Genomic DNA, 23,491 nt, shown 5'->3' on the forward strand with positions numbered 1-23,491 from the left:
TGTCTTTCTAGCCTTCCTAAAGGCTTCCAAGGTGGAAATATGATGGATCTCATCCGGAGGTCGTTCCAGAGCCTGGAAGCGGCTGATGAGAAGGGCTTCTGGGTCACCTCTGAAAGTCTGATCTTCTTGAGTTGTAGCAGGTTCTTCCCAGAGGACCTGAGTCTGCGGTGGATTGTATGGGAGGAGGCGCTCCCTTAAGTAATAATAATAATAATAATAATAATAATAATAATAAATTTCATTTGTGTTTCCCCACCTCTCCCATAGGATCGAAGCAGGGTTACAGACTAAAAAACATTACAAACAAACAATATCATTATAAAATCCAATAATACAAAAAGCTCTCAAAACAATCATGCAGCATACATATCCAGGGTAGGCAGAGAATCGATGGTATCAAAAATTACAAACTTCATTCTTCAGGGGGGAAGGCTTGACAAAAGAGGAAGGTTTTTAGAATCTTTTTAAATGATTCGAGGGGGGTCATAAGATGGAGCTCATCGGGAAGACTATTCCAGATCCTCGGGGCAACAAATGAAAAGGCCATCTGGGATGTAACAACATACTTGGAAGCTGGTATTTCCAACAGGTTCTTCCCGAATGTTCTGAGTGTGCGGGACGGATTATATGGGGAGATGTGGTCCCTCAAGTAACTCGGGCCCAAGCCATGTAGGGCTTTATAGGTAATAACCAACACCAAACCTAGACGCACCAGTGACGAATCTGGCTGCCATATTTTGTACCAATTGAAACTTCCGGGCTTGGTACAAGGGTTGCCCCACGTAGAGCGCATTACAGAAATCTAAGTGAGAGGTTACCAGAGCATGCACCACCGTTTCAAGGTCCCTTTAGCCCAGGTAGGGTTGCAGTTGGCGTATCAACCGAAGTGATAGCAAGCACTTCTGAACATCGCATCTACTTGAGATGTCAACTGTAGGGACGAGTCCAGAAGTACTCCTAAACTGCGAACTTCATCCCTCAGGGAATCATAGAATCATAAGACTTGGAAGAGACTGCATGGGCCATCCAGTCCAACCCCCTACCATCCAGGAAATCCAAATCAAAGCACCCCTGACAGATGGCCATCCAGCCTCTGCTTAAAGACCTCAAAGGAAGGAGACTCCACTACACTCCGAGGAAGGAGTTTGTTCCACTGTCGAACAGCCCTTACTGTCTGTTAATTCCTCCTAATGTTGAGCTGGAATCTCTTTTCCTGTAGCTTGCCTCAATTGTTCTGGGTCCTGTTCTCTGGAGCAGCAGAAAACAAGCTTGCTCACTCATCAACATGACATCCATTCAAATGTTTAAACAGAGCTATCATATCACCTCTTAACCTTCTCTTCTCCAGGCTAAACATCCCCAGCTCACTCTTTCCTCATAGGACATGGTTTCCAGACCTTTCACCATTTTAGTCGCCCTCCTCTGGAAACGCTCCAGTTTCTCAACATCCTTTTAAAAAGCGTGACCCCATTCAGGACAGGTGGATAAATTTCCTTCCCCAGTCCTGGGGAACCTATCACCAGTACTTCCGTTTTCTCTGGATTCAGACTGAGTTTGTTTTCCCTCATCCAGCCCATTAATGACTCCAAGTAGGCATTCAGAGGAGAGACGCCATCCTTAGACACTGCATCAGTCGGAGGCACAGAGAAGCATATTTGGGTGTCACCAGCGTATTGATAACACCACACTACATGTCTCTGGATGATCTCTCCCAGTGGTTTCATGTAAATGTTAAATAGCATGGGTGACAAAATAGTTCCCTTAGGGACACCGGATGTCAGTTCCCTCTTAGAGGAGCAAGTGTCCCCAACTGCACCATCTGGAATCTACCTGAGAGGTAGGAAGGGAACCACTGGAGTGCAGTGCCCCTGATACCTAACTCCCTCAGGCGTTCCAGAAGGATATCATGGTCAATGGTATCGAAAGCCACTGAGATGTCCAAGAGCACGAACGAGGACGCACTTCTCCTGTCAATGCCCAGACAGAGATCATCGACTAAGGCGACCATGGCAGTCTCAACTCCGTATCCCGCTCTGAAGCCAGTTTGAAATGGGTCCAGATAATCGGTTTCATCCAAGACTGCTTGGAGCTGGAAGGCAACCGCTCAGAATTTAAATTCACATTTAAGTATGTGATTCTCTAAGAAACTGCAGGACAGGCTGTTGTTAAAACAGCTTTAGTTCATTGTTTAAATTCACATTTAAGTAAGCGATTCTCTAAGAAATCGCAGGGCAAGTTGTTGTTAAACAACTTTACCTCAGAATTTAAATTTATCTAGAAAATCATAGCATTTGTTTTAAAATACGAACAACAATGTTAAAAAATGACCACCAAAACGCAGATTGATCCTGTCAAATCATGTTTTTAAAGTCTGACAGGAAAATGAATCCCAGAAGAGTTCCTAGAGGCTGCTGCTAAGTGCGGCGGACAAAAGGAACTGAAGGTTTAGGTGGGAAACCGACTGATGAGGGCAGTTGGAGAGTGGAAGGGGCTACTGCCAAAACACCTTTAATATCTCCAAGAAGGTTCGAGGCTAACTGTGCAGGCACAGAATAACAACCCATTTGTGTGATTCACAGAGACCAGGAAGAAGAAACATATATATTGTGGCTGTGGGTGTGTTTCTGAGTGTGTGTATACACTTCTATGTTTTATATCTCTGTGGGTTTTTAGAGAGCCTCCTCCTCCTCCTCCTTTTTTCACAACTTCTGTGAGGCGTCTTTGACCCTGGCCCCACCCCTTCTGTTCCTCAGCCCCCCCCCTCAGAGGCTCCTCCCCCTTTTGGTGAGTGAACGTGAGGTGGGGCTCCGCAGGCAGAAGTGGGGAGAGGCATTTCCGGTGATGTTCCAGGGAGGGAAGGAGAGGAAGAGGGAAAGGCTGGCCTTTAATAATAATAATAACAATAATAATGATGTATATTCCGCTTAATTTCTAGGAATCCAGGTGGATTACAACAGTAAAGCAAAGTACAGTTAAAAGAGAATACATTAAAAATTCCAAGATCCCCATCCCTCCCCCAGTCATAAAAACATAATTAAATGATAAAAGGGGATTAAACCATGAAAAGAAGTTAAAAACATTAATATACAGCAACAATTAAAATGAAATAAGAGTTTCAAGTGGGGTCTGGGTAGAATAAAGATAAAGATAGGGGAAAATGGAAGAAAAAAGAGGGGGGGAGGCAGGTAAAGAGAAGTGGACCTAGCCTGGAAAGGCCTTCCGGAAGAGACCCATCTTAATGGCCTTCTTAAAAGTTTCCCAGGTGGTGATCTGGTGGATCTTCTCCGGCGGATCGTTCCAGAGTCTGGGAGCGGCTGCAGAAAAGGACCGCTGGGTCACTGTGGAGAGTCTGGTCCTCTTCAGTTAGAGCAGATCTTTCCCAACAGAGTTGAGAGTGCAGGAGGACGATAGGGAAGGAGATGCTCCCGCAAGAAGACAGGGCCCAGGCCATGTAGGGCTTTAAAGGTTACAACCAACACCTTGTATCTTGCCTGGAAACTAATGGGCAGCCCATGTGGGGATTTAAGAACCAGTGTAATGTGGGCAGTTGTAGAAGTGCCTGTAACCAACCTGGCTGCTGTATTCTGTACCAACTGAAGTCTCCGAACTTGGCATAAGGGTAGCCCCATGTAGAGTGCATTACAGAAGTCGAGCCAAGAGGTGACCAGTGCATGTACTACTCTTTGAAGGTCTCCCAGCTCCTGGAAGGGGCGCAGTTGGTGCATCAGCTGAAGCTGATAACAAGTGCTCCTGAACTTTGCATCCACCTGAGCCGTCAGATGAAGTGATGAATCCAGGAGCACTCCCAAACTGCGGACAGAGTCTTTCAGGGGAAATGTGACCCCATCCATTACATAACTGTCTGACATAACTCCATTCCCAGATTAGGGGTCCCTATTACAAGTACCTCCGTCTTACTTGGATTTAATTTGAGTTTATTTTAACTCATCTAGTCCATTACCGCATTAAGACAGACATTCAGAGGAGAGACGCCATCCTTAGTCACTGCATCATTCTGAGACATAGAGAAATATATTTGGATGTCATCAGCATACGTAAGACCCTGCCCCATGTCTCCGTATGATCTCACCCCGCAGCTTCATGTAAATGTTGAATAGCATTGGGGACAGAATCATGCCTTGAGGTACACCCGACTTGAGCTCCCTCTTGGCTGAACAACTGTCCCAAGCGACACCATCTGGAACCTGCCAGAGATGTAGGGCCAGACCAACTACAAAGCGGTACCCCCATTCCCAATTCTCCCAAGCATTCCAGAAGGATACATGGTCAATGGTATCGAAGGCTGCTTAGAGGTCCAAGAGCACCAGCAGGGTCACACTTCCCCTGTCGATTCCCAGACGGAGATCGTCGACTAAGGTGACCATGGCAGTCTCAGCTCCATAACCCCTCCTAAATCCGGTTTGAAATGGATCTAGAAAATCAGTTTCTTCCAAGACTGCTTGGAGTCAAATGGCAACTGCCCACTCGATTACCTTGCCCAAGAATAGTAAAAACGAAACTGGTCTGTAATTGTTTCTGTCCAGGGGGTCAAGGGAAGGCTTTTAATAGAAGTGGTTTAACCACTGCCTGTTTGAGGCAAGATGGAAGACAGCTTTCCCTGAAAGATGCATTAGTTATGTTTTTAGCAGCTTCTTAATGGTATCTCCCCCTGGATGGCCAGCCAAGATAGGAAAGGATTCAGAGAGCAAGTCCTCTTTTTCATACTCCCAAGGAGCTTGTCCACATCCTCTGTACTAACTGACTCAAACTGATCCAGAATAACAGTATGGGTGGAGGCTCCGGATACCTCTCCTGTCACCTCTGTCGTAAGGCCGGCATCCAAATCGGCTCTTATCTGAGAGATTTTGTCTGCAAAGTAGTTATTAAAAGCATCAGAGCAGGCTTTTTAGGTTCTAATAAAGAGTTCTAATAAAGGGAGGCATTTGAGTCAAGTCCCTTACCACCCTGAATAGCTCTGCAGGACGAGACTTTGCAGACACAATAGATGCAGAGCAGAAGGACTTCTTAGCTGCATCTATTGCCACTCCATAGGATTTAAGAAAAACCCTTATCAGGTATGAGTTGATATTTCTGCCAGTGGCACTCTAGCTGTTGTCCAGCCCCTTCATTATTTTGAGATCTTGAGTATACCACGAATTACGATTTGAAGCGGGTTGGAAAGGGCGCTTGGGAACGATGGTGTCTATAGCTCTGGTAAGACCGTTGATCCAAGTATTGAACAGAGCTTCAACAGAATTTCCGGCATTACCAGCTATCAAACCCTCTAAGGCCTCTTTGAACCTAGTGGGTTTCATCAATCTTTGAGGGCGGACCATTTTAATAGGTCCTCCAGCCCCGACGGGGGGAATAGTGGCCTTCAGCCCAACCTTGACCAGAAAATGATCCATGGTCCATGACAATGCGGAGATATTGACTACCTCTGCCCACGGATGTGCCTGTTCCATACAGAAGACTACATCGAGAGTATGACATGCACAGTGCGTGGGCTCAGAGACTATCTGGGAAAGGCCCATGTTTGTCATGCTGACCATGGACTCCCGATCTGCACCAGATACGTTAGTTAAATTGGCCTCGAGGGGGATTTTGAGGTCGCCCAGGACTAAAAGCCTAGGAGACTCCAGCAGCAGCTCCGCAACCAGTTGTGATGGCTCCGCTAGGGAGTCTGTTAAGCAACAGGGTGGACATTCAACCAACAGAATCCCCAGACTTTCCCTAGTCTTTAAAGTATCCTGGCCAAAGCAAGATTGTCTTTATGGACCAAAGGCACTCCCCTTAGCTGCTCATTGACGGAGAACCCAGCTGGTAAGGCCCTATCCCAGGTGGCAGAGCTATCATCACCCAGCCAGGTCTCCGTGAAACAAGCCAGGTCAGCTTCTTCGTCCAGTAGGAGATCGTGGACTATCTGCATTTTATTTTTGACTGACCTGGCATTATACAAGAGCAAGGGAAGGTTCTGTGCTTGGTTTGGTGTGCTCTCCAGCTCTTTTGGGATAGCAGGGTGAATGGAAAGTGAGATAGATATTTGTCATCAGGCTCCTAATTGCAGCCCCTATTGCAACACAAAAGGCAGTACTTTGAAAAAGGAACAGCTTTCAAGAAAGAAGATACATGCAATAGAAGTGACTTTTTTTGTCAGTAATGAAAGAAAGTATAAACGTATCACTTTTATAACAATATCAATTAACTCCACCCATTAACCAATAAAGCTAATTAGTTGGATAGCCCTTTCCCACACAGTGTCCTCCCATCCAGGTTTCTAAAAACAATTGGACTGCATGGCCCTTGTGGTCTCTTCCAACTCTACGATTCTATGATTCAATTAAGCTCTCATGTGCTTTATCTCAACCACTGCACCTGTGGCCTTGGGCCACAAAACTCAGCCACACAACAGTTTTAATTAACATTATGGCTTAACAATATATAATATGAAACCCCATCAATCCCAATCTAATATGATACCATATGAAAATGTAATAAGCATAAACCCATAACAACATAATACAATATAAAGATACCAACAACTCTCTATGTTCCCCCTCCTTTTACAGAGAGCAGTCTTTAAACTCAAGCCTCTGTTAGAAGGATGATTCCCACACTTTCCAATCCTAGGAAACAGTCACATTCTTTAGCCATGATCTACCTACCTCTTTCTAGTATCCTCTATTAAAGCACATATTAAAACATATTATTTTAACCCACCATAAATCCCATCTATCTTAACTCTAATCTAAACCCAAACCAATAACCCTTATGGCATGAATCTCTAAATAAATGCATGAATAAAGGGATTCATGACATATTGTGACCACAGACTGATGCTCCTTGCCTGCACCAATGATATGGGACCATTGTGAATTTAGGCTAATGCTTCTTACCTGAAGGTTTGAGACGTGACCATTGCAACCTGAGGCTGATGCTTCTTACCTGAAACATTGAGACTGCCCATTTTGACTTCCGGCTAATGTTTCTTGCCTGAAGAATTGAGGCGGTACTATTGTGACTTCAGGGTGGTGTTCTTTACCTGAAGGATTCAGACTGGCCCGATTTGAACTTGTCAGAACCAGTGATTAGGTTAGTTATAATTGTTGGAAATAAATGGATAAGAACAGTAATAACTGTTCAGTCAACAGGTGTTATAAGTGGGAGGGGGGGTTGGGTTGCAGAGTAGAAAAGTTTGGTTAGCTTTAGCTTAGTCTGTGGGGCCCATCAAGAAAGTTTGGAATGTTAAAGATAAGGACCTGGGAACTGCCTTGTCTTCAAGGTTAGCAGGGCTTGGGAGAGGAGTCGGTAGTCATGGCAAAGTGTGTGCATTGGGACGGTTGGTGCTGGGCTGGAAAGGAGGAGTATGGTTTTAAAGTGTAAGAATTTTCCCGTGGGCTTTAGGTTTTGCAAAAATGTTTCAGTGGAATGCTTCTGCCTTATTTCTGCATTATTAAACTTTCTTTCTTTTGAATGAGTTTTCTTTGGGTCATTGGGCTGAGAATCCCAGATCTCACATCCCCTGAAGGTGGGGCTTGAGGCTGGAGCCCCGGGACTTCTCTGTCCTGCTCTCAGAGGCGCGCTTCCTGCTCTGCCACTTGTCTGTCTCGCTGGCACAGGTGCTTCTGGTTTCCCACAGCTGATGTTGCATGGAGGGGAGGGGAGCCATCATCTGCGTCCACATTTCCTGGGGTGCCCCCTCCCTATGGGAGAAGGGGATACAAGGGAGAGAGGTGGGGAGGTCTCTTCTTCTTCTGCATTAGGCTGAGCCATGATTTGTTTCTTTATTTGGAGCATTTATACCCTGTTCTTCAGCCACAGAGGCTCTCAGAATGGCTCACAAATAGGCTCACAATCTAAAAGGCCATGACCCCAAAGGAGAAGGGAATGGCAGTGGGAAAGGGGACCAGGTCCAGCAGTTCTTCTCTCCCTCGGAGCCCTGGGACATGGCAGATGGACTGGAGGGAGGGCTCTGCTTCTTAATCTAGGCCAGGCCCAATGGACCTCTTCTACGCTCAAGTCAAACACTTGCCTTCCATGTCTGCCTTCCATGTTACCGCTAAACTAGACTCACACCATTTCTAAGATGGAAATCAAGTGCCAGAGAACATGAACTTTAGTAAAACTCACTCCCCAAGGTTGGAGGAACTGGGCATTTCCCCCAAACACCCCAAATGTCTGGCTGGTGGCGTTCAGCATGGTCAGAAGTGCTGTGTGACCCTTGGGAAATGGTTGCTTTAGCCATGTAGGTGCGTCATTCAGGGAATCTCTCTTGGTTCCATGACAAGGACTTTGCCACACCAAAGATGCATAAACTAACTGGCCTAACTGAATGAAGACACGTGGGAGGTCATAAAAATAAAGAAACACAGTTTAACTGAAATGTCTGAGCAACACAGGCTGCTTTATTGGGAAGAGGAAAAGAGACTGAAAGGACAGCTTTCAAAGGCCCTGGACTAGTTCATATTCCAGAAAGAAAGAAAGAAAGAAAGAAAGAAAGAAAACAGAACAGCCCAGAGAGGGAAGGAGTCCCTTTGCTCAGCTCTGCCAGTCAGGGACCAGACCCAAGAGCCAGGCAATGGAGAGCAGAAGGGCTCTTCCAGATCTCTGGCTTGGGAAGAGCGGACAGGGCTAGCCTGTGCCCCCTTCCTCTTTACACAGCCAAAAGCAGGGCAGGGAAAAGCCCCCAGCCCTCCTCTCTCTCTCTCTCTCTCTCTCTCTCTCTCTCTCTCTCGTCAGACGGAAAGAACCCAACCCTGCTGCCATGAGCCTCAAGGGCTTTGCTCCGGGACAAGCCTGCCCCCCTTTTGTAAAACCCACAAAGGCAGCAGAAAAGGAGGTTTCAGCCTTTAGTCAGGGGATAAGACCCACCATTGCCCCACTGTGGACCCTCTCTTCTCCTCCAGCCCCAACTAGGCCACCGGAGAAGAGAGGAAGAGAGAGAAAGACACCCGTTCTTGAGCTGTGAAGCTTGCAGTCTCCTGGAGCCACTGCTTCCAGGGAAAGGAAAGGGTCCTCCAAGCAGAAAACCCTGCCATCGGCAGTTCCAATAAACTCTCCCTTTTCCTTGCTAAGCAGCCAAAGGGAACAGTCCTCCAAAGCCACTTCAAGGCAGGAGGACAGAATCAGCCACAAACACACTGCTCCTCAGGGTCCCCTGAGAGCAAGACAGCCTTTCCCTGTCTCTTTTCTTTATTGGTGCCAAGCCAAAACTAGAACTCCCAGGTCCCAAACAGCACTGCCTCCCGTGGGATGATCTGTCTGGGCCAGCCACCAAAAGCAGCCCCCCTGGTTTGGGCCTCTGCCCCAGCAGATCCCTGACTGCCCTGGTCTTCTAGGTCCGCCTTCCCACTCCTGCTAAGCTAAAGGGTACCTCCCAAGACCATCTAAACCTAGCTGGCCCCACCAGATGGGTTACAGTGACCCCCCTCCTAACAACACATCAGGACTTGGTTAGAGGCATTTGTAGTTTCCTCTCCTCGCCAGCTTCAGCAAGCCAAAACCGAGCTAAGGCATGTGTAATGGGAGTATTAAGGAGTGGCAAGGTACTTTTTAAGGAAAGCATTATTCTAACTAGAGAGCAAAGAAGTATCACTACATGTAAGACCCTCCTGGTTTTGCAGGTCCAGAGAAACATTGGTGCCTCATGCGACTGGGAAAGGTAAGATCCTGCTCCCTCTCCTCCTCTGCAATTTACACCAAGGAAAGCAAGCCAAGCACGAAGCACGAAGGGATCAGTGCAGAAGATCCAGAAGGTGAAATGAGAGATCACACACCTGTCACCAATCTAGGTCTTCTTCTTTACATCTAGAGTGGTGAGTAAATACAGATTGGACTATAAAACTTTTAATCAGACACATAAGAGATCAGATCTAGGTTCAAACACTTTATATGCAACATTTATTCTAGCATTAGGGACATTCATTCTAATATATTACATATCAAGAGGCCTCAAATCATGCACACATTCATACAATGCTCATGCACACAAATCTTCCCAGAGGTTGATCAGTTTTCTGAAAGAGCGATGGGTGCCAGTTCCAGCTGATTTTGGCACACTATCACCATGGTTTTGAAGATTCCTTTATGCTTTTTAATATGTGCATCATTTTTCCTGATGAGTGACTTCTTGTTCCCATTCAGTTCTTGCTCTGGTGCTCTTTACATCAAGTTGTGTTATACACAGTATATTCTTCTTCTAGTATATTCGGTTTCATGTCCTTGCGTTACGGTGTCTTTATGTTTTGCACATTCCTTTTCGACTCAGCAGTTTGAGCTTTTCTTGCTTCTCTGTGCCAGGTCCTTCATCTCATACTTCATCTTCGAATTCTGTCACATTCACACATAACACACCTACCCAACATGCTATGTCTTCCTGTATGGCAGGGGCTTGGACTAGATGGGGCTTGTGGTGCCTTACAAAGCCAGAATCCTATAAATCCATGCTTTGTCATCCTGTGTGTCAGGGGTTGGAGTACATGGGTCCTGTGGTCCATTCTTATTCTAGAATTCTATAAAAAATAAAAACAACAACAACATACAAAAATCAATAACTTTATGAACAGACAACCCTTACAAACAAAATCACAAGGACTTTCTCTTATCATTAATGTATTGAAAATATTTTTCTTGTAATACTTCTTAACAAAAACAGTGTTAGTTCACTGCTGGCATTTATGTTGTTTCTCTCCTCAATGAACTCTCTGATGTATCATTATGTATGACTTCGAAGAGAAACATTTCCCACAATGCTGGCATTTGTATGGCTTCTCTCCTGTGTGGACTCTCTGATGTATCAGGAGGCTTGACTTCTGAGAGAAACCTTTCCCACAATGCTGGCATTTGTATGGCTTCTCTCCTGTGTGGACTCTCTGATGTTTCACTTGGGCTGACTTGTCAGAAACACATTTCCCACAATGCTGGCATTTGTATGGCTTCTCTCCTGTGTGGACCCTCTGATGTTTCACTAGGTCTGACTTTGAAGAAAAACATTTCCCACATTGGTGGCATTTGTATGGCTTCTCTCCTGTGTGGACTCTCTGATGTCTCACTAGGTTTGACTTTGAAGGAAAACATTTCCCACAATGCTGGCATTTGTATGGCTTCTCTCCTGTGTGGACCCTCTGATGTTTCACTAGGTCTGACTTTGAAGAAAAACATTTCCCACATTGGTGGCATTTGTATGGCTTCTCTCTTGTGTGGATTCTCTGATGTGTCACTAGGTGTGACTTTGAAGAAAAACATTTCCCACAATGCTGGCATTTGTATGGCTTCTCTCCTGTGTGGACCCTCTGATGTATCAGGAGGCTTGACTTCTGAGAGAAACCTTTCCCACAATGCTGGCATTTGTATGGCTTCTCTCCTGTGTGGACTCTCTGATGTTTCACTTGGGCTGACTTGTCAGAAACACATTTCCCACAATGCTGGCATTTGTATGGCTTCTCTCCTGTGTGGACTCTCTGATGCCTCACTTGGACTGATTTCGAAGCAAAACCTTTCCCACAATGCTGGCATTTGAATGGCTTCTCTCCTGTGTGGACTCTCTGATGTGTCACTAGGTTTGACTTCGAAGCAAAACCTTTCCCACAATGCTGGCATTTATGTGGCCTCTCACATGTATGGACTCTCTCAAGACTGACATGTTCTTCTGAAAAAAAAAAGAACAATGACCGACAAGACTGACTCTCCGAATTAAGAGAGGAATGTGTTACCCCGAGATTTAGCCACCTGTTAACCCTTCCCTATTTGATATAAAATTAATAAAGTTGGAGTGGGTGACCTGAGCATGACTCTGCTGCAGATGCCCTGAATTTAGCATTTTTGCAGGTATGGATCCCTGCTCATAGGAGGTAGCAAAGAAGAGATTGTAGGAGAACCTGCCTTGAGAAAATGAGTGGATTTAGCAGCATGATCCATTTATGTCTGTAGAAGGTGAAAAGATTATGGATAAGGAATGGGACTGGAAGGAAATAGTCAGAAAAAGGCTCTGAGGATCGGTGTGCTAATCCCTTTTGTCTGAGGTACTTGCACCAATGATGATGATGATGATGATGATGATGATTTATTTATAGCCTGCCCAATCACAAGGAATCCAGGTAGGTTACAACAATAAAAATAAAGAGAATAAAATAAAATACAAAAATAAATAAAGCACAGTAAAATAAAACAGAGCGACGTGAGTTACAGTAAAATTCACAGTTAGGCCTGATGGAAACCGGGCCTGTCTTTTTCACTCCCTTCCAGGTCTGATGATGACAGTTGGGGCGGAGGGAGGGCTCTTCTTTTTGAGGCCAGAATATAATTTCAATTAAATTTAATTTAATTCTTCACATTAATTTAAGAGAAGAATTGGTGGACAGAGTGAAGTAAGTCACAGTAAATGGGGAGAGGTTAAATCAAGCCCTCGTTGCACTAAATTTGGTTTCAGACCATTCTTTCCTCACCCAGGAAACATTCTAAAGCAATTTAAACCTTTTCGCACTCTCAGTTTCTGCCACTAAGCAACAATTACAGCATAAATATCTGCTCCTAGTGGCTGTTCTTCAGCCTCAGTCCAGTTGCAGGCAGACACTCTGCACCCCATTGCATGGGATAAGAAAGCCAGGGTACCTTTCCCAAACAGAATTTTAATTTGGGCTATGTGCGGGTCCAATCATATGTAAATCACTGCTGAATCTATTGGCCAAATCCATCCCAGATGTAGCCTGGGTCCAAGGCATGCTCAGCCATCCCCCCTCTTTAAGCGGAAGCTTCCAACATTAAAAAATGGCTGCTGAAGTACTGCGAGGATTCGGGCTGAATCCAGGATGGATTTTGCTGGTAGATTCAGCGGAGATTTACATATGATAGGACCCGGATGCAGCCCGAATCAGAATTCAATTCAGAAAAGTTAAACTGGCTTTTTTATCCCATGTGTTAGGGTTCTCTGTCGGTTTACATGGCTAAGCACCTCAATACACTCTCCAACCCCACTTGCCATGGGAGCTACTGACTTCTCTCCCCATTCCGTATTCTCAGCAACTGGGATTGAGATCCATCCAGGCAACATATTACCATTAGCAAAGCCTTACATTTACTCACCACTCCCACCTTTGTTACCTAATTCTCTATGTGCATGTGTGTGCATTTTGCCTTCCCCCAAAATAAAACATCAAAATGTATTTCGAATGCCTCTGGAGTTCTTTGTGATTTCAGACCTGCTATAGCTTTGCTGGATCCTGAGGTCACTGTTGCCCCAATCAAACTATATCTCCCCTTTGAGCTAAGTATCTAATTCCCCTAAAAGCATAGCACTTGCAGGTGTCCTCCCCGGACTCCAGCATTTCAGGTAAAAAAGGGCCTAAGCAAGCTCAGGTAGGAAAAGAAACATTAGAGAAAAGGGAATTTTTGTGTTGCCCTTTCCTCTCTTCATAGACATTGTTCATAATTGCTAAATGGAAGCCCTTAATATGTCTGAAAACCAGGGCCTGAGCCAGTTCTCACCAGTTCAGTTCTTAAAATCTGTCAGGTTGGTGGCTGCCTCCCAATCCCCAAGGCCCCTCTCTTGACCCTTCTCAGAGGTCCCTTCCTGTCCACACAGAGCTAGGCGATGCTGGCTTTGCTCCTGCCTTCCTCTCCTGGCTCCCAGAGGCCTGGTCCCCTTCCCTTTCTCCCTCGCTCTCCAACCTTCCCCCTTGCCCGTCTGCACTGCTTTACCATTTCTCCTTCAGCATCTCTTTCCTGCCTTTCTGTTTTTCCCATTCCCTCCATCTCTCTATCACAGACAGAAACACAAAAGGGACACTCTGATGCACAAAAGGGACACTCTGAGTCCCATTTGTTCAGAAAGGCAGGATAATCAATATACAAGAAAGTCTTTGGGAAAGGAAGAGCAAGGGGGCTGGGACCTGGACTCCAATTTTGGTGAGGGTCAAGTGCCAGCCTTAAGGCATCTATAAGACAGGGATGGCCTAATGTTGGGGATGGGGGGGGGTCACACTGGCCCACAGGTGATCTCAGGAGCAACCTAACATTGTGTTGTCTGGGGGTGAAATGAAATACTATTTTGCTCCTCAATATCCCACAGCATCCTTTTGGGGAAACAGAGGCCATTTTGCCACTATTAGGTTCTCTCTGAGCCATTGTAGGGCCAAGGGAGGCCTTTTCCCCAAGAAGACTCTCCTGAGCCTGAAAAGCCTGGAAGAAGGGCCAAAAAAGCCAGGAGACTTAGGTCCTTTCCAGAAGGGCACCCTAGGCACCTCTTTCAGACGCCCGCAACCCTAGTACGTACACAGTACGTACAAAATGGTGGCACCCATTCTACATGTAGATGGTGGCGCCCATTAGGACGTCACGATCGCGCTGCCTCCAAATGGAGCGGCATGGAAGTGACATCCTGGCGTCGTGAATGGGTGCTTGTGGAGCCCTTTCCGCGGTGTAGGAAGGAACTCCGTTTCGGAGCTCCTTCCTTCATGTGTGTCGCTGGCGCAGCCTTTAGACAGCTGCGGCAGTGATACAAAACAGAAAGGGGCCGAGCGGCCCCTTTCTTCTTTCCCTGCCGCTGTTGGGGTGTCCTTGGGGCTTGAAGCCCCAAGGAAACCCTTTCTAGGCCGCGGCCTGGAAAAGCGGTGGATTGGGGCCTCAGGGCTGCCGCTGTGGCAGCTGAGGCCCTGATCTGTTGATGAAAGGGCCGGGTACAGGCCACACCAAAGGGGCGGTCTGTAAACAGCCCTACTCAGGGATGTGCTGAGGAGCATTTGGGGGTGAAAAGCATTTATCTCCATAGTTCCTTCCCACAGAATCCTAGAATTGGCAGTTTAGAATGGGATATTTAAAATCCTTAGAAAGTGGAGAGCAATAGTGCCTCACCAAACTACAAATTCCAAGATTACACAGGATATTGTTATGACAATTAAACTACGTGTGAAAGTAGCTTAGGACTCATAGTAGACCACAAGTTGAACATGAGGCAGCTAAAAAGGTCAATATGATCCTAGGCTTTATCAATAAAAGTATAGTGTCTAGATCAAGAGAAGTAATAGTGCCACTCTATTCTGCTTTGGTCAGGCCTCAGTTGAAATAACCCTGTGTCTAGTTCTTGGCACCACAATTCAAAAAGGATGTTGAGAATCTGGAGAGTATGCAAAGGAGGGCAACCAAAAAGGTGAAGGAACTGAAAGTCATCAAGCCCTATGAATAGTGGCTTAGGAGTTGGCTATGTTTATCCAGGAGAAGAGAAGGTTAAGAGTGGATATAACAGCCCTGTTCAAATTTTGAAGAGATGTCACCTTGATGGATCAAGCTTGCTTTCTCCTATTCCAGAGAAAAGGAGAGGAACAGTGGATTCAGCCACAGGGAAAGAGATGCCACCTAAAGATTAGGAGGAACTTCATGACAGTAAGGGCTGTTCGAGAGTACAATATACTCCCTCAGAGCATGGTGGAGTATCATTATTGTTATTATTGGCCTGGTACAAATGGGCGCTTTGTGGCATGGTGGCGGTGATTTTAGGGTTTGGGAGTGCGCAGTAACCGCACGCTCTCAAAGCCTAATACTTATGGGCAGCACAGTCTTGATGCAGCGCCATCCATACGGCGCACGCATCCATGACATGTCTTGTGTGACGCGTCCAAACAGCACGGCGCATAAGACATATCACCGTGACGTCCCAGAGTGCAAATGGCGCCTTCGTGGCATCACAGAAAGGAGCTCCATTTCTGAGCTCCTTTTGGCTGCAGATCGTTCTTGCGGCCATGAGGTTGCTGCGGCAATGATCCGGAGGAGAAAGGGACAGCCTGTGGCCACCCCTTTCTTCTAATCTGTACTGAGCCATTGTTATTGTTATTAAGATTTATTTCTAAAGCGTTCCTTCTTTGGAGATCTTTAAACAAAGGCTGGATGACTATCTGTTGTGGGTGCTTTGAATGTGTATTCCTGCATGGCCAGGGTTTTAACTGGATGGCCTTGTTGTCTATTCCAACTCTATGATTCCATAATTCTAAAGTGGAAACATAGCACCATGACAATGTAGTATGAAAGGACCCTCAGTCATCACAGGAAGAGCAGTGGAGTCAGGTTCCTTACCCACAGAGGCCACATTCTCATAATTCTCCATCATCACATTGCTGTACAGAAGTCTCTGCTTCTTTGTCAAGAGTTTCCATTCATCCTCGGTGAAATATACTGCCACATCTGCAAAAGTCACCTGCAATAGAAAATAGCCCTCATCCAGAGAGTGACTAATAAAAGGGGAGGAAAGCACATGGTGCATCCCAAATATTATTTCATTACTTCAGAATTCAGCCCAGGAAACAAACTTTAAATAATGTTAGCAAGCAAAAAGCTACTGCCTTTGAAATCCAGTTTGTCTCGAATCCTTTGTGAGGCTACAAGCTCCTCTGTTTGGAAGAAGAAACTGAATTTCTCAGGCAGCCTCCATGCTTTTGCAAGGAAAACTTGTAGGCATCGATAAGGCGTTGACATGCCAATGCTGTCCCAATTTTAAAACTTTTGTTGGAGGTAGCAACCTCAAATAGTACAGGTCCCATCCATTGGCCTTCTCTTTATCATTCTCATGTGAAGCCTAAAATGTGGTATATTCACATCCATATAACATATCAGATATCATAGTTTTGTGGATTTGGGATGATACTGCTATATGACCAACATGGCTCCCGCTGGATATGTCCATTGTGTGTGTGTTTGTGTAGGATAAAATCTGGGAAGCAAAGCTCTGAATTTCTGACATTCTCTGGGTGTCCATAAGAAGTTCTTTTCACATCCATTTCCTCCTGGATTCACCCCACTCCATTTTTTTCCAGGCCCCCCAGCTCTCTCTCCCCTCCAAGGGACTGACTGGGTCTGTGGCCTTCAAGTATGGCCTCCTTTGGAGGAAATGGTGAGCTAACAGAGAGGGCTGGAAACAAACTCTGCCAGAGTTGGAGAACCATGGTGGCTGCATTACTGGCTCTGATCAAAGGTGGGGCAGCCCTTGTGGAGGGCGAGGAATGCCTGGAAAAGACAACCCAGCCCCACCATCACCAGACACATGGAGGTTAGGAGTCAGGTACTCTGCCTTCCTTGAGGCCATTTCAGTAGCAAGAGCCCACAGAGTGAGAGTCCAAAAGGACAGGGGGCGACCCGGGTCTCGGACATTTCCTATCCCTTCTTGTTCCTCCCAGGAATGGTCTTGTGCAGTTGCTTCCATGGCCAGAGGAATGTAGCCCATAGCAATGTGCTGTGGCTGGGAAGACCCGTTTTCGTTCCACTGACCACTGGGGCTGAGCTCTGAGGGGGTGAGAGGAGAGGGTCAGGGGGCTGTTGCCAGAGGAAGGGGCACAGACCAGGTTCAATGCTGCAATATCTTTCACACACTTGGTCTCAAGGGTGCTGCAAAATCCCTCTGCACACAATCACTACATCTTATAAGTATAACCCACCCAATCCTATTTGATTCACTATTATTCAGTCTGAACCATCAAATGATTTTCATTACCATGATAAGGGCCTGAATCATACTGTTAGCCTCAGCCCAAGAAGACCTATTGATCCCATAGGATTTACAACCATGTGTGGAATAAGCTGAGTTTCACAAGTATTGCGATTTCACATAAGCAAAACTGGTCCTCTGGTCCTCACCAGAGTAGACCCACTGAATCAGCTGAATTTACCTATCTGTTGAAGAATTGTTTAGTAGTTGATTGAAAGGGTCTATTCTAGCTCGATATACACAATATATAATATATAAACCAAAGATAAGATATAAACAAAATAACTTAGGCTATGGCTGGGATATTGAGGATAGATTAAGATATTGACTATCCCAAAACATATACTACATTTAGCCACCAAAAAATAATAGTGCATTTATCCATTTGTTTCCAAATTTCAGTGGCAAATGTCATATTTAAAAAACAGTTCTGGAGAACGCTGTGGGCTTGAGGGCCACAGTTTAGATCCAGAGATGTTCCCCCATATCCCCCAACATTTCACAGATGGGAAAAGAAAGACACATGTGGACAAACAACACCAGAAGGTGGTCAAGATGGCCAAAGATGTTTATGAGGAAGGTCACAAAAGCGGGGAAGGGCACAGCAGTTTGCTTTTGCCTCAGACTCCTAGCAAGGACAAGTCCCTGCCCCCTTCTTTCTTCTTCTCTCCCCACTTTTGAGTTGATGGGGTGAATATTCCTTGGCACTCATTTTGTAGGAACTGAAGTGAGCTGAGGACAAAGGGGAAAGTGGGAGGAGGAGAACAAAACCGGGACATTTTTGAAAGCCCCTGAAAAAGTGGGGTGACAGAGGATTTACCAGGACTGTCTCTGCCAAATTGGGAGAGTAAGTTCTCCACTTGCTTTCATGAGCTGGCCCAGCAGTGAAACACATGAGATTAATAACCAGGATGGGGACTCACCAAAGAGTTGTTGTACCTCCGCAGCCCCTTTCTGTTGGAGCACAACTCCCTCCACTTGGCCTCTCTGTCAGCCATCAGGTGGTCCTGGTGGCCCTGCACTTGGTCACTTCCAGAAAGAGAGACCCCAAAGCTGTGTACAAGGAGGTCGAGATGAAGTTCCTGAGAAAAGGGACCAGGGTTAGGATTGGCTTGGCAAGAAGCCTTGCAGCACTCAAAGACACAGAGAACAGAATCCTGCTGATGACATATGCAGGTGACATATGCCTCCTTTGGGTCGATGCAGAGGTGGGCATCCCCTTCCTCTCTCTTCACCAAACAAAGCCCCCTGGACCTAGCATACACTCACTGCAGCTCCCCTACACAAGTGATACTCCATGCCTTATTAGAGTGGTGGGGGATTAGGGGATGGGGAATTGGAGAGGGCCATGGTTATGTCCCTGTAGCTAGATGTGAAATGAGGGCATCATAAATAAATAAATAAATAAATAAATAAATAATCTGCTGAAACCTCCAGAGTTCCCCAGTGCTTTTCCACATCATCAGCCCTTTTGCCAAGAAGGCTGCATCTGCACTATAGAAATAAGGCACTTTGGCACCACTTTAAACACTCAGTGCTATGGAATCCTGGGATTTTACATTCTCTGCCAGAGAGCTCTAGTGCCACAACAAACAACAAACCCCAAGATTCCACAAAATGGAGCCAGAAGTGTTAAAGCAGTTTCAAACTGGATTATTTCTTCAGTGCAGATACAGCCCGAGTCAGATGTAAAAGGGTAGAAGCACCCAAGTCTTGTTTCATTCTTGTAATATGAGTTATTCTGGTCTGCCTCCTTCCTTCTTCCCTGAAAATCTATTAATAAGGAAACTGGGGAGACTTTTAAAACCTCCCAAAGGAGCCACTTCTGGCCTTGTTTGGGGGACTAGCCTCCTCTTAGAAGCCAAAGCCCCATGTTTGTGAAGAATAATAATAACACTTATATTAAAAGTATCCTTCCCATTTCTGATCCCTTTTAAAACCCATGTTCCCCAGAAAGAGCAGAGCTTTGTAATAAGAAAACCCTCTCAGAAAAGAGAAACAAAAGACACACAAAGAGACACACTTCCTTCCTTTTGGCCCAAGGAGCCTGGCCTCCTTCTCTCTCTGGAGCCTCAGGAGAGAAAGAGAGGCCTCTGTTCAACTGAGGCTCAGAGAAGGTTCTGGAACATTATTCCCCACAGTCACAAGCAGCACAAAATGGCCCCAGAAGACAAAATGGCTGCCGGAACAGAAAATGCCCTCCTCCACCTCAGCACTTGGCAGTTGGAGGCCTCAGCACAGTAGTGAAACCTACCACTTCAAGGCCTTGTCCCTCTGTTCGTTCGTTCGTTCGTTCGTTCGTTCGTTCGTTCGTTCGTTCGTGCTCGCTCTCTCTCTCTCTCTCTCTCTCTCTCTGTCCCTTTCTCACTCTCTGCTCCTCACTCTCTCTTCCTCGCACAGAGCTAAATAGAGAGGCAGAAGGTCCTCCCCTTCTTCATTCTGGCCAATGAGGGCAAAGGAGCTGGAAGACCCCGCCCCCTGACCCACCCTCACAGGCTCCTCCTGCAGTTAATATGGAACAAGGCAGGAGGGACTGAGGGACCCTGGAGCCCCAGCCACACGGACGCTGGCCAAAGGCACACATTCCCAAAGCCCAAGACTCATGAAATGGCAGCCTATGCAGGGCAGGACCCTCCTCTCTCTGGCCCTGTGGATGCTGGGAGATACAGTCCAGGGAATACACTCTAAATCCCATTGGCAAGAGAACAGGCTTCTATTGCCTTTCAGATCCAGTTTGCCCCAAATCCTTTATGGGGCCAGAAACCCCTTTGTTAGGAAGCGAATCCCAAATATCTCAGGAAGGCTCTCTATCTCCCAAGGCCCCCTCCCTCCAGGACCTCCATCCTCTCTTCCCCTCAGACTCTCTCTCTCCCCTGAAGGCCTCAAACTGCCAATTGTGATACAAACGTCTCCCCCAAATGGTAGTTCATTGTTTTGTAAATAGGAATTCATCTTGTCCAAATCTTCTTCTCTTGGTTATACAATTTCCCATAAAACTTATGAAAGGCCCTTTTTATTTTGCTTTGTTCTATGACCATCCTCTAAACAACCTGAATCTCCGTTATCATCTTCCTTTCTTTCTTTTCCCTAAGTTTATAAGATAACCACTTCCCTGGTTTATTAGACTGTTGGAAATTATTTAATTTGAGATGTTTAAGCTTGTTCTCCATCTCTTCAATTAGCATAATAGAGAGTTGTTTTTGTAGGAGTTAATCTCTTTCTTTGTCTTTACATCAGTTGGGGTTTTTTGGAGAGCCTCTTCCTTCTCCTTCAGCTCTTCTTGAATTTTCTGAGTCTTATCTTGGCTTTTTCTCTTGTATTCCACATTAAGTTTTATAAAAAAGACCTCTCAACACGGCTTTCAACGCTTCCCAGTTTGTTATATGATCAGTGTCTTTCCCCACGTTTCCTTCAAAATACCATTTAAGAGTCTGTTTTGCTTTCTCTACATTTTTAGGAAATTGTAGTAGTTTTTCATTCAGTGACCAATTAAATGATGTTTTAGCTTTCTTAACTTTCATGGTTATAGGATTTTGGTAAAATTTCCATTTCCAAAATTTGCACAGCTAATGTTTTAGTGGCTAAAAGAAAGTCAATCCTAGAAAGAGTCTTATGTCTGTCAGAAAAAAAGGTGTAATCTTTACCCCCCCCCCCCCCCAATAGAGATGTCTCCAAACATCTACTAGTTCTTGATTTTCCATCAGTTTAAAAAAGGACATGGGGAGTTTTCCTTGGTTCTTTTTCCTGGCTTTACTACAAGATCTGTCCAGTAAAGGGTTAATTACAGCGTTCCAGTCCCCCATCATTATTATTTCTGTGTGATCTAAGTCTGTCATTAAATTATATATTGATTGAAAAGAATTATCTTTTTTCCCTGGGGGCCGTATATTCCAACCAATAATACTTTTTTGCCCTGAAGGTTCACTTCAACCCCAAGATAATGGCTATTTACATCATTGAACACTTCCTTTGCTGCAATAGTCTCTTTTACATACATCACAATCCCCTTTTTCTTTTTTCTTGATTCCCTAATTTCTTGTTCTTTAATAATCTAATATCCTTTTGCCTTATGTGGGTTTCTTGTAAAAAGACAACATCTTTCTTAAGTTTCCCTAAATAGTGACATATTTTCTTTCTCTTTATAGGTGAGTTTACTCCTTTTATATTCCATGATAAAATGTCCATATTCAGATTTGGCTATCTGTTGGGGTTTCTAGTTTCCCTTCTTTTCCCCTTTATTAGGTCTAATATTTTCATATTTACCTTTAACTCCTCATCTATTCGTTCTCCCTCCTCTGTCGCATTCCTCTTATCATCATCTTTTATTTCTTCCTCTAGATTTGGAATAACATCCTGTTCTTCTTCTTCACTGTCAATCTGTCCTGGTTCCATGTAATCGTTTAGATTCCCATTTTGTTCATTGTTTTGGTCTATATCATCACTTCTTTTGTCATTTCTTCTTCCAGGTCCATTTTCAATCCTCTTGCCATATTTAATCCAGAAATCTTTCGCTTTTTGAACCGTGTTCAGTTTGAACCTTTTTCGGTTCTATTTTACTGAGATTCCCTCCAGCTTTTCCCTTTTATAAATAATTTTTTATTTATTCAGGTTCATTGTTATGAATTTGTAATTCCCTCTTTTTTGTATAACTCTTTTCAGGGTGTCTTTAAAGATTTTTTATCACACAACCTTCTATTTCCAAAGGGCTTTCATAGCTCAAAAATAAAAGTTCATCCTGTATTTTTTCCTCACAAAAGAAATAACAATGTCCCTGGGGAGGCTTTTGTCTTTTGCAATCTGAGAGTTAATCCTGAAAGTTTTGTTGACATCGTTATTGATATCCTGATAGGGGATCTCCATATCATCAGCTAACGCTGGAACAAGATATTCATAGAGGTTTTCATGTTGGATTTCCTTTAGTCCTCTTATTTTCAATGAGTTTTCCCTTTGCTTTAAATCATCCAATGCTTTAGCATCAGTTGCATTTCCTGTTGTTGAATTAAAAAAGCAGATTTTTCTTCTAATATTTGAGACTTTTTTTCCAATTTGTCAATTCTTGTTGTAACTTGACTTATTTCTTCAGCGACTTCCTCCAGAGATAGTTTGATTTCTCTTAATTCTGTCTTCAATCCAGATTTCATGTCCTGTTTCAGATCTCTCCTTAAACTATGATTCTATGATTCTGAGATCACAATGGGACAGTCTCAATGCTTCTGGTAAGGATCACAACAGTCCTGTCTCAGTCCTTCAGGTAAAGAGCCTGAACTCATAATAGTCCCATCACAATCTTTCAGGAAAGGCACCTCAGGCTGAGATCACATTGGGACAGTCTCAATCCTTCAGGCAAGGATCATAACCCTGAGGTCGCTATGGACCAGGCTCAATCCTTCAGGTAAGGAACACCTGCCTGAAGTCAATAAGCCCATCTTAAATCTTCAGTGCTTTAACAGAAGATGCTAGAAAGAGGTAGAGAGATCATGGCTAAAGAATGTGCTTCTTTGCTAGGATTGGAATGTGTGGGAATCACTCTTCTAACAGAGGCTTGAGTTTAAAAGACTGGTCTCTGTAAAAGGAGGGGGAACATAGAGAGTTATGGATATTTTTATATTGTGTTATGTTGTTATGGGTTTATGCTTATTATGGTATCATATTAGATTGGGATTGATGGGGTTTCATTGTGTGTGTGTGTGTGTGTGTGTGTGTATATATAGTTAAGTAAAACTGTTGTGTGGCTGAGTTCTGTGGTCCAAGGCCACAGGTGCAGTGGTTGAGATAAGGCACATGATTGCTTAATTGTTTTTCGAAATGCTGCCAGAATCCTGGATGGGAGGACACTGCGTGGGAAAGGCTATCCAATTAATTAGCTGTATTCGTTAATAGGGTGGGGTTAATTTATAGGGTTATAAAAGTGATATGTTTATACTTTCTTTCATTCCTGACAAAAAAGTCATTTCTATTCCATGTATCTTCTTGAATACAAGCTGTTCCTTTTTCAAAGTACTGCCTTTTGTGTTGCAAGAGGGG

The 23,491-nt window shown here is 44.8% G+C and overlaps 2 protein-coding genes across 2 annotated transcripts in view; both read right to left on the reverse strand.

The window, feature by feature from the left end:
* The window catches only part of LOC149287748 (uncharacterized), a 792,175-nt gene that overhangs the window by 55,517 nt on the left and 713,167 nt on the right, over positions 1-23,491 (reverse strand). The gene's annotated exons all lie outside the window — the stretch shown is intronic.
* Positions 10,645-21,859, reverse strand: LOC149287749 (uncharacterized). The gene is made up of 2 exons (XM_089492579.1): positions 21,731-21,859; positions 10,645-11,741 (listed from the first exon to the last, which is right to left on the reverse strand). Exons 1-2 carry the CDS (start codon positions 21,857-21,859, stop codon positions 10,692-10,694), a joined length of 1,179 nt encoding a protein of 392 aa, XP_089348705.1. The 3' UTR covers positions 10,645-10,691.

The sequence above is a fragment of the Sceloporus occidentalis genome, unplaced genomic scaffold (assembly GCF_023333645.1).
Source record: "Sceloporus occidentalis isolate IW3139 unplaced genomic scaffold, rSceOcc1.0.p SCAF_57, whole genome shotgun sequence".
NCBI classification, from domain to species: domain Eukaryota; kingdom Metazoa; phylum Chordata; class Lepidosauria; order Squamata; family Phrynosomatidae; genus Sceloporus; species Sceloporus occidentalis.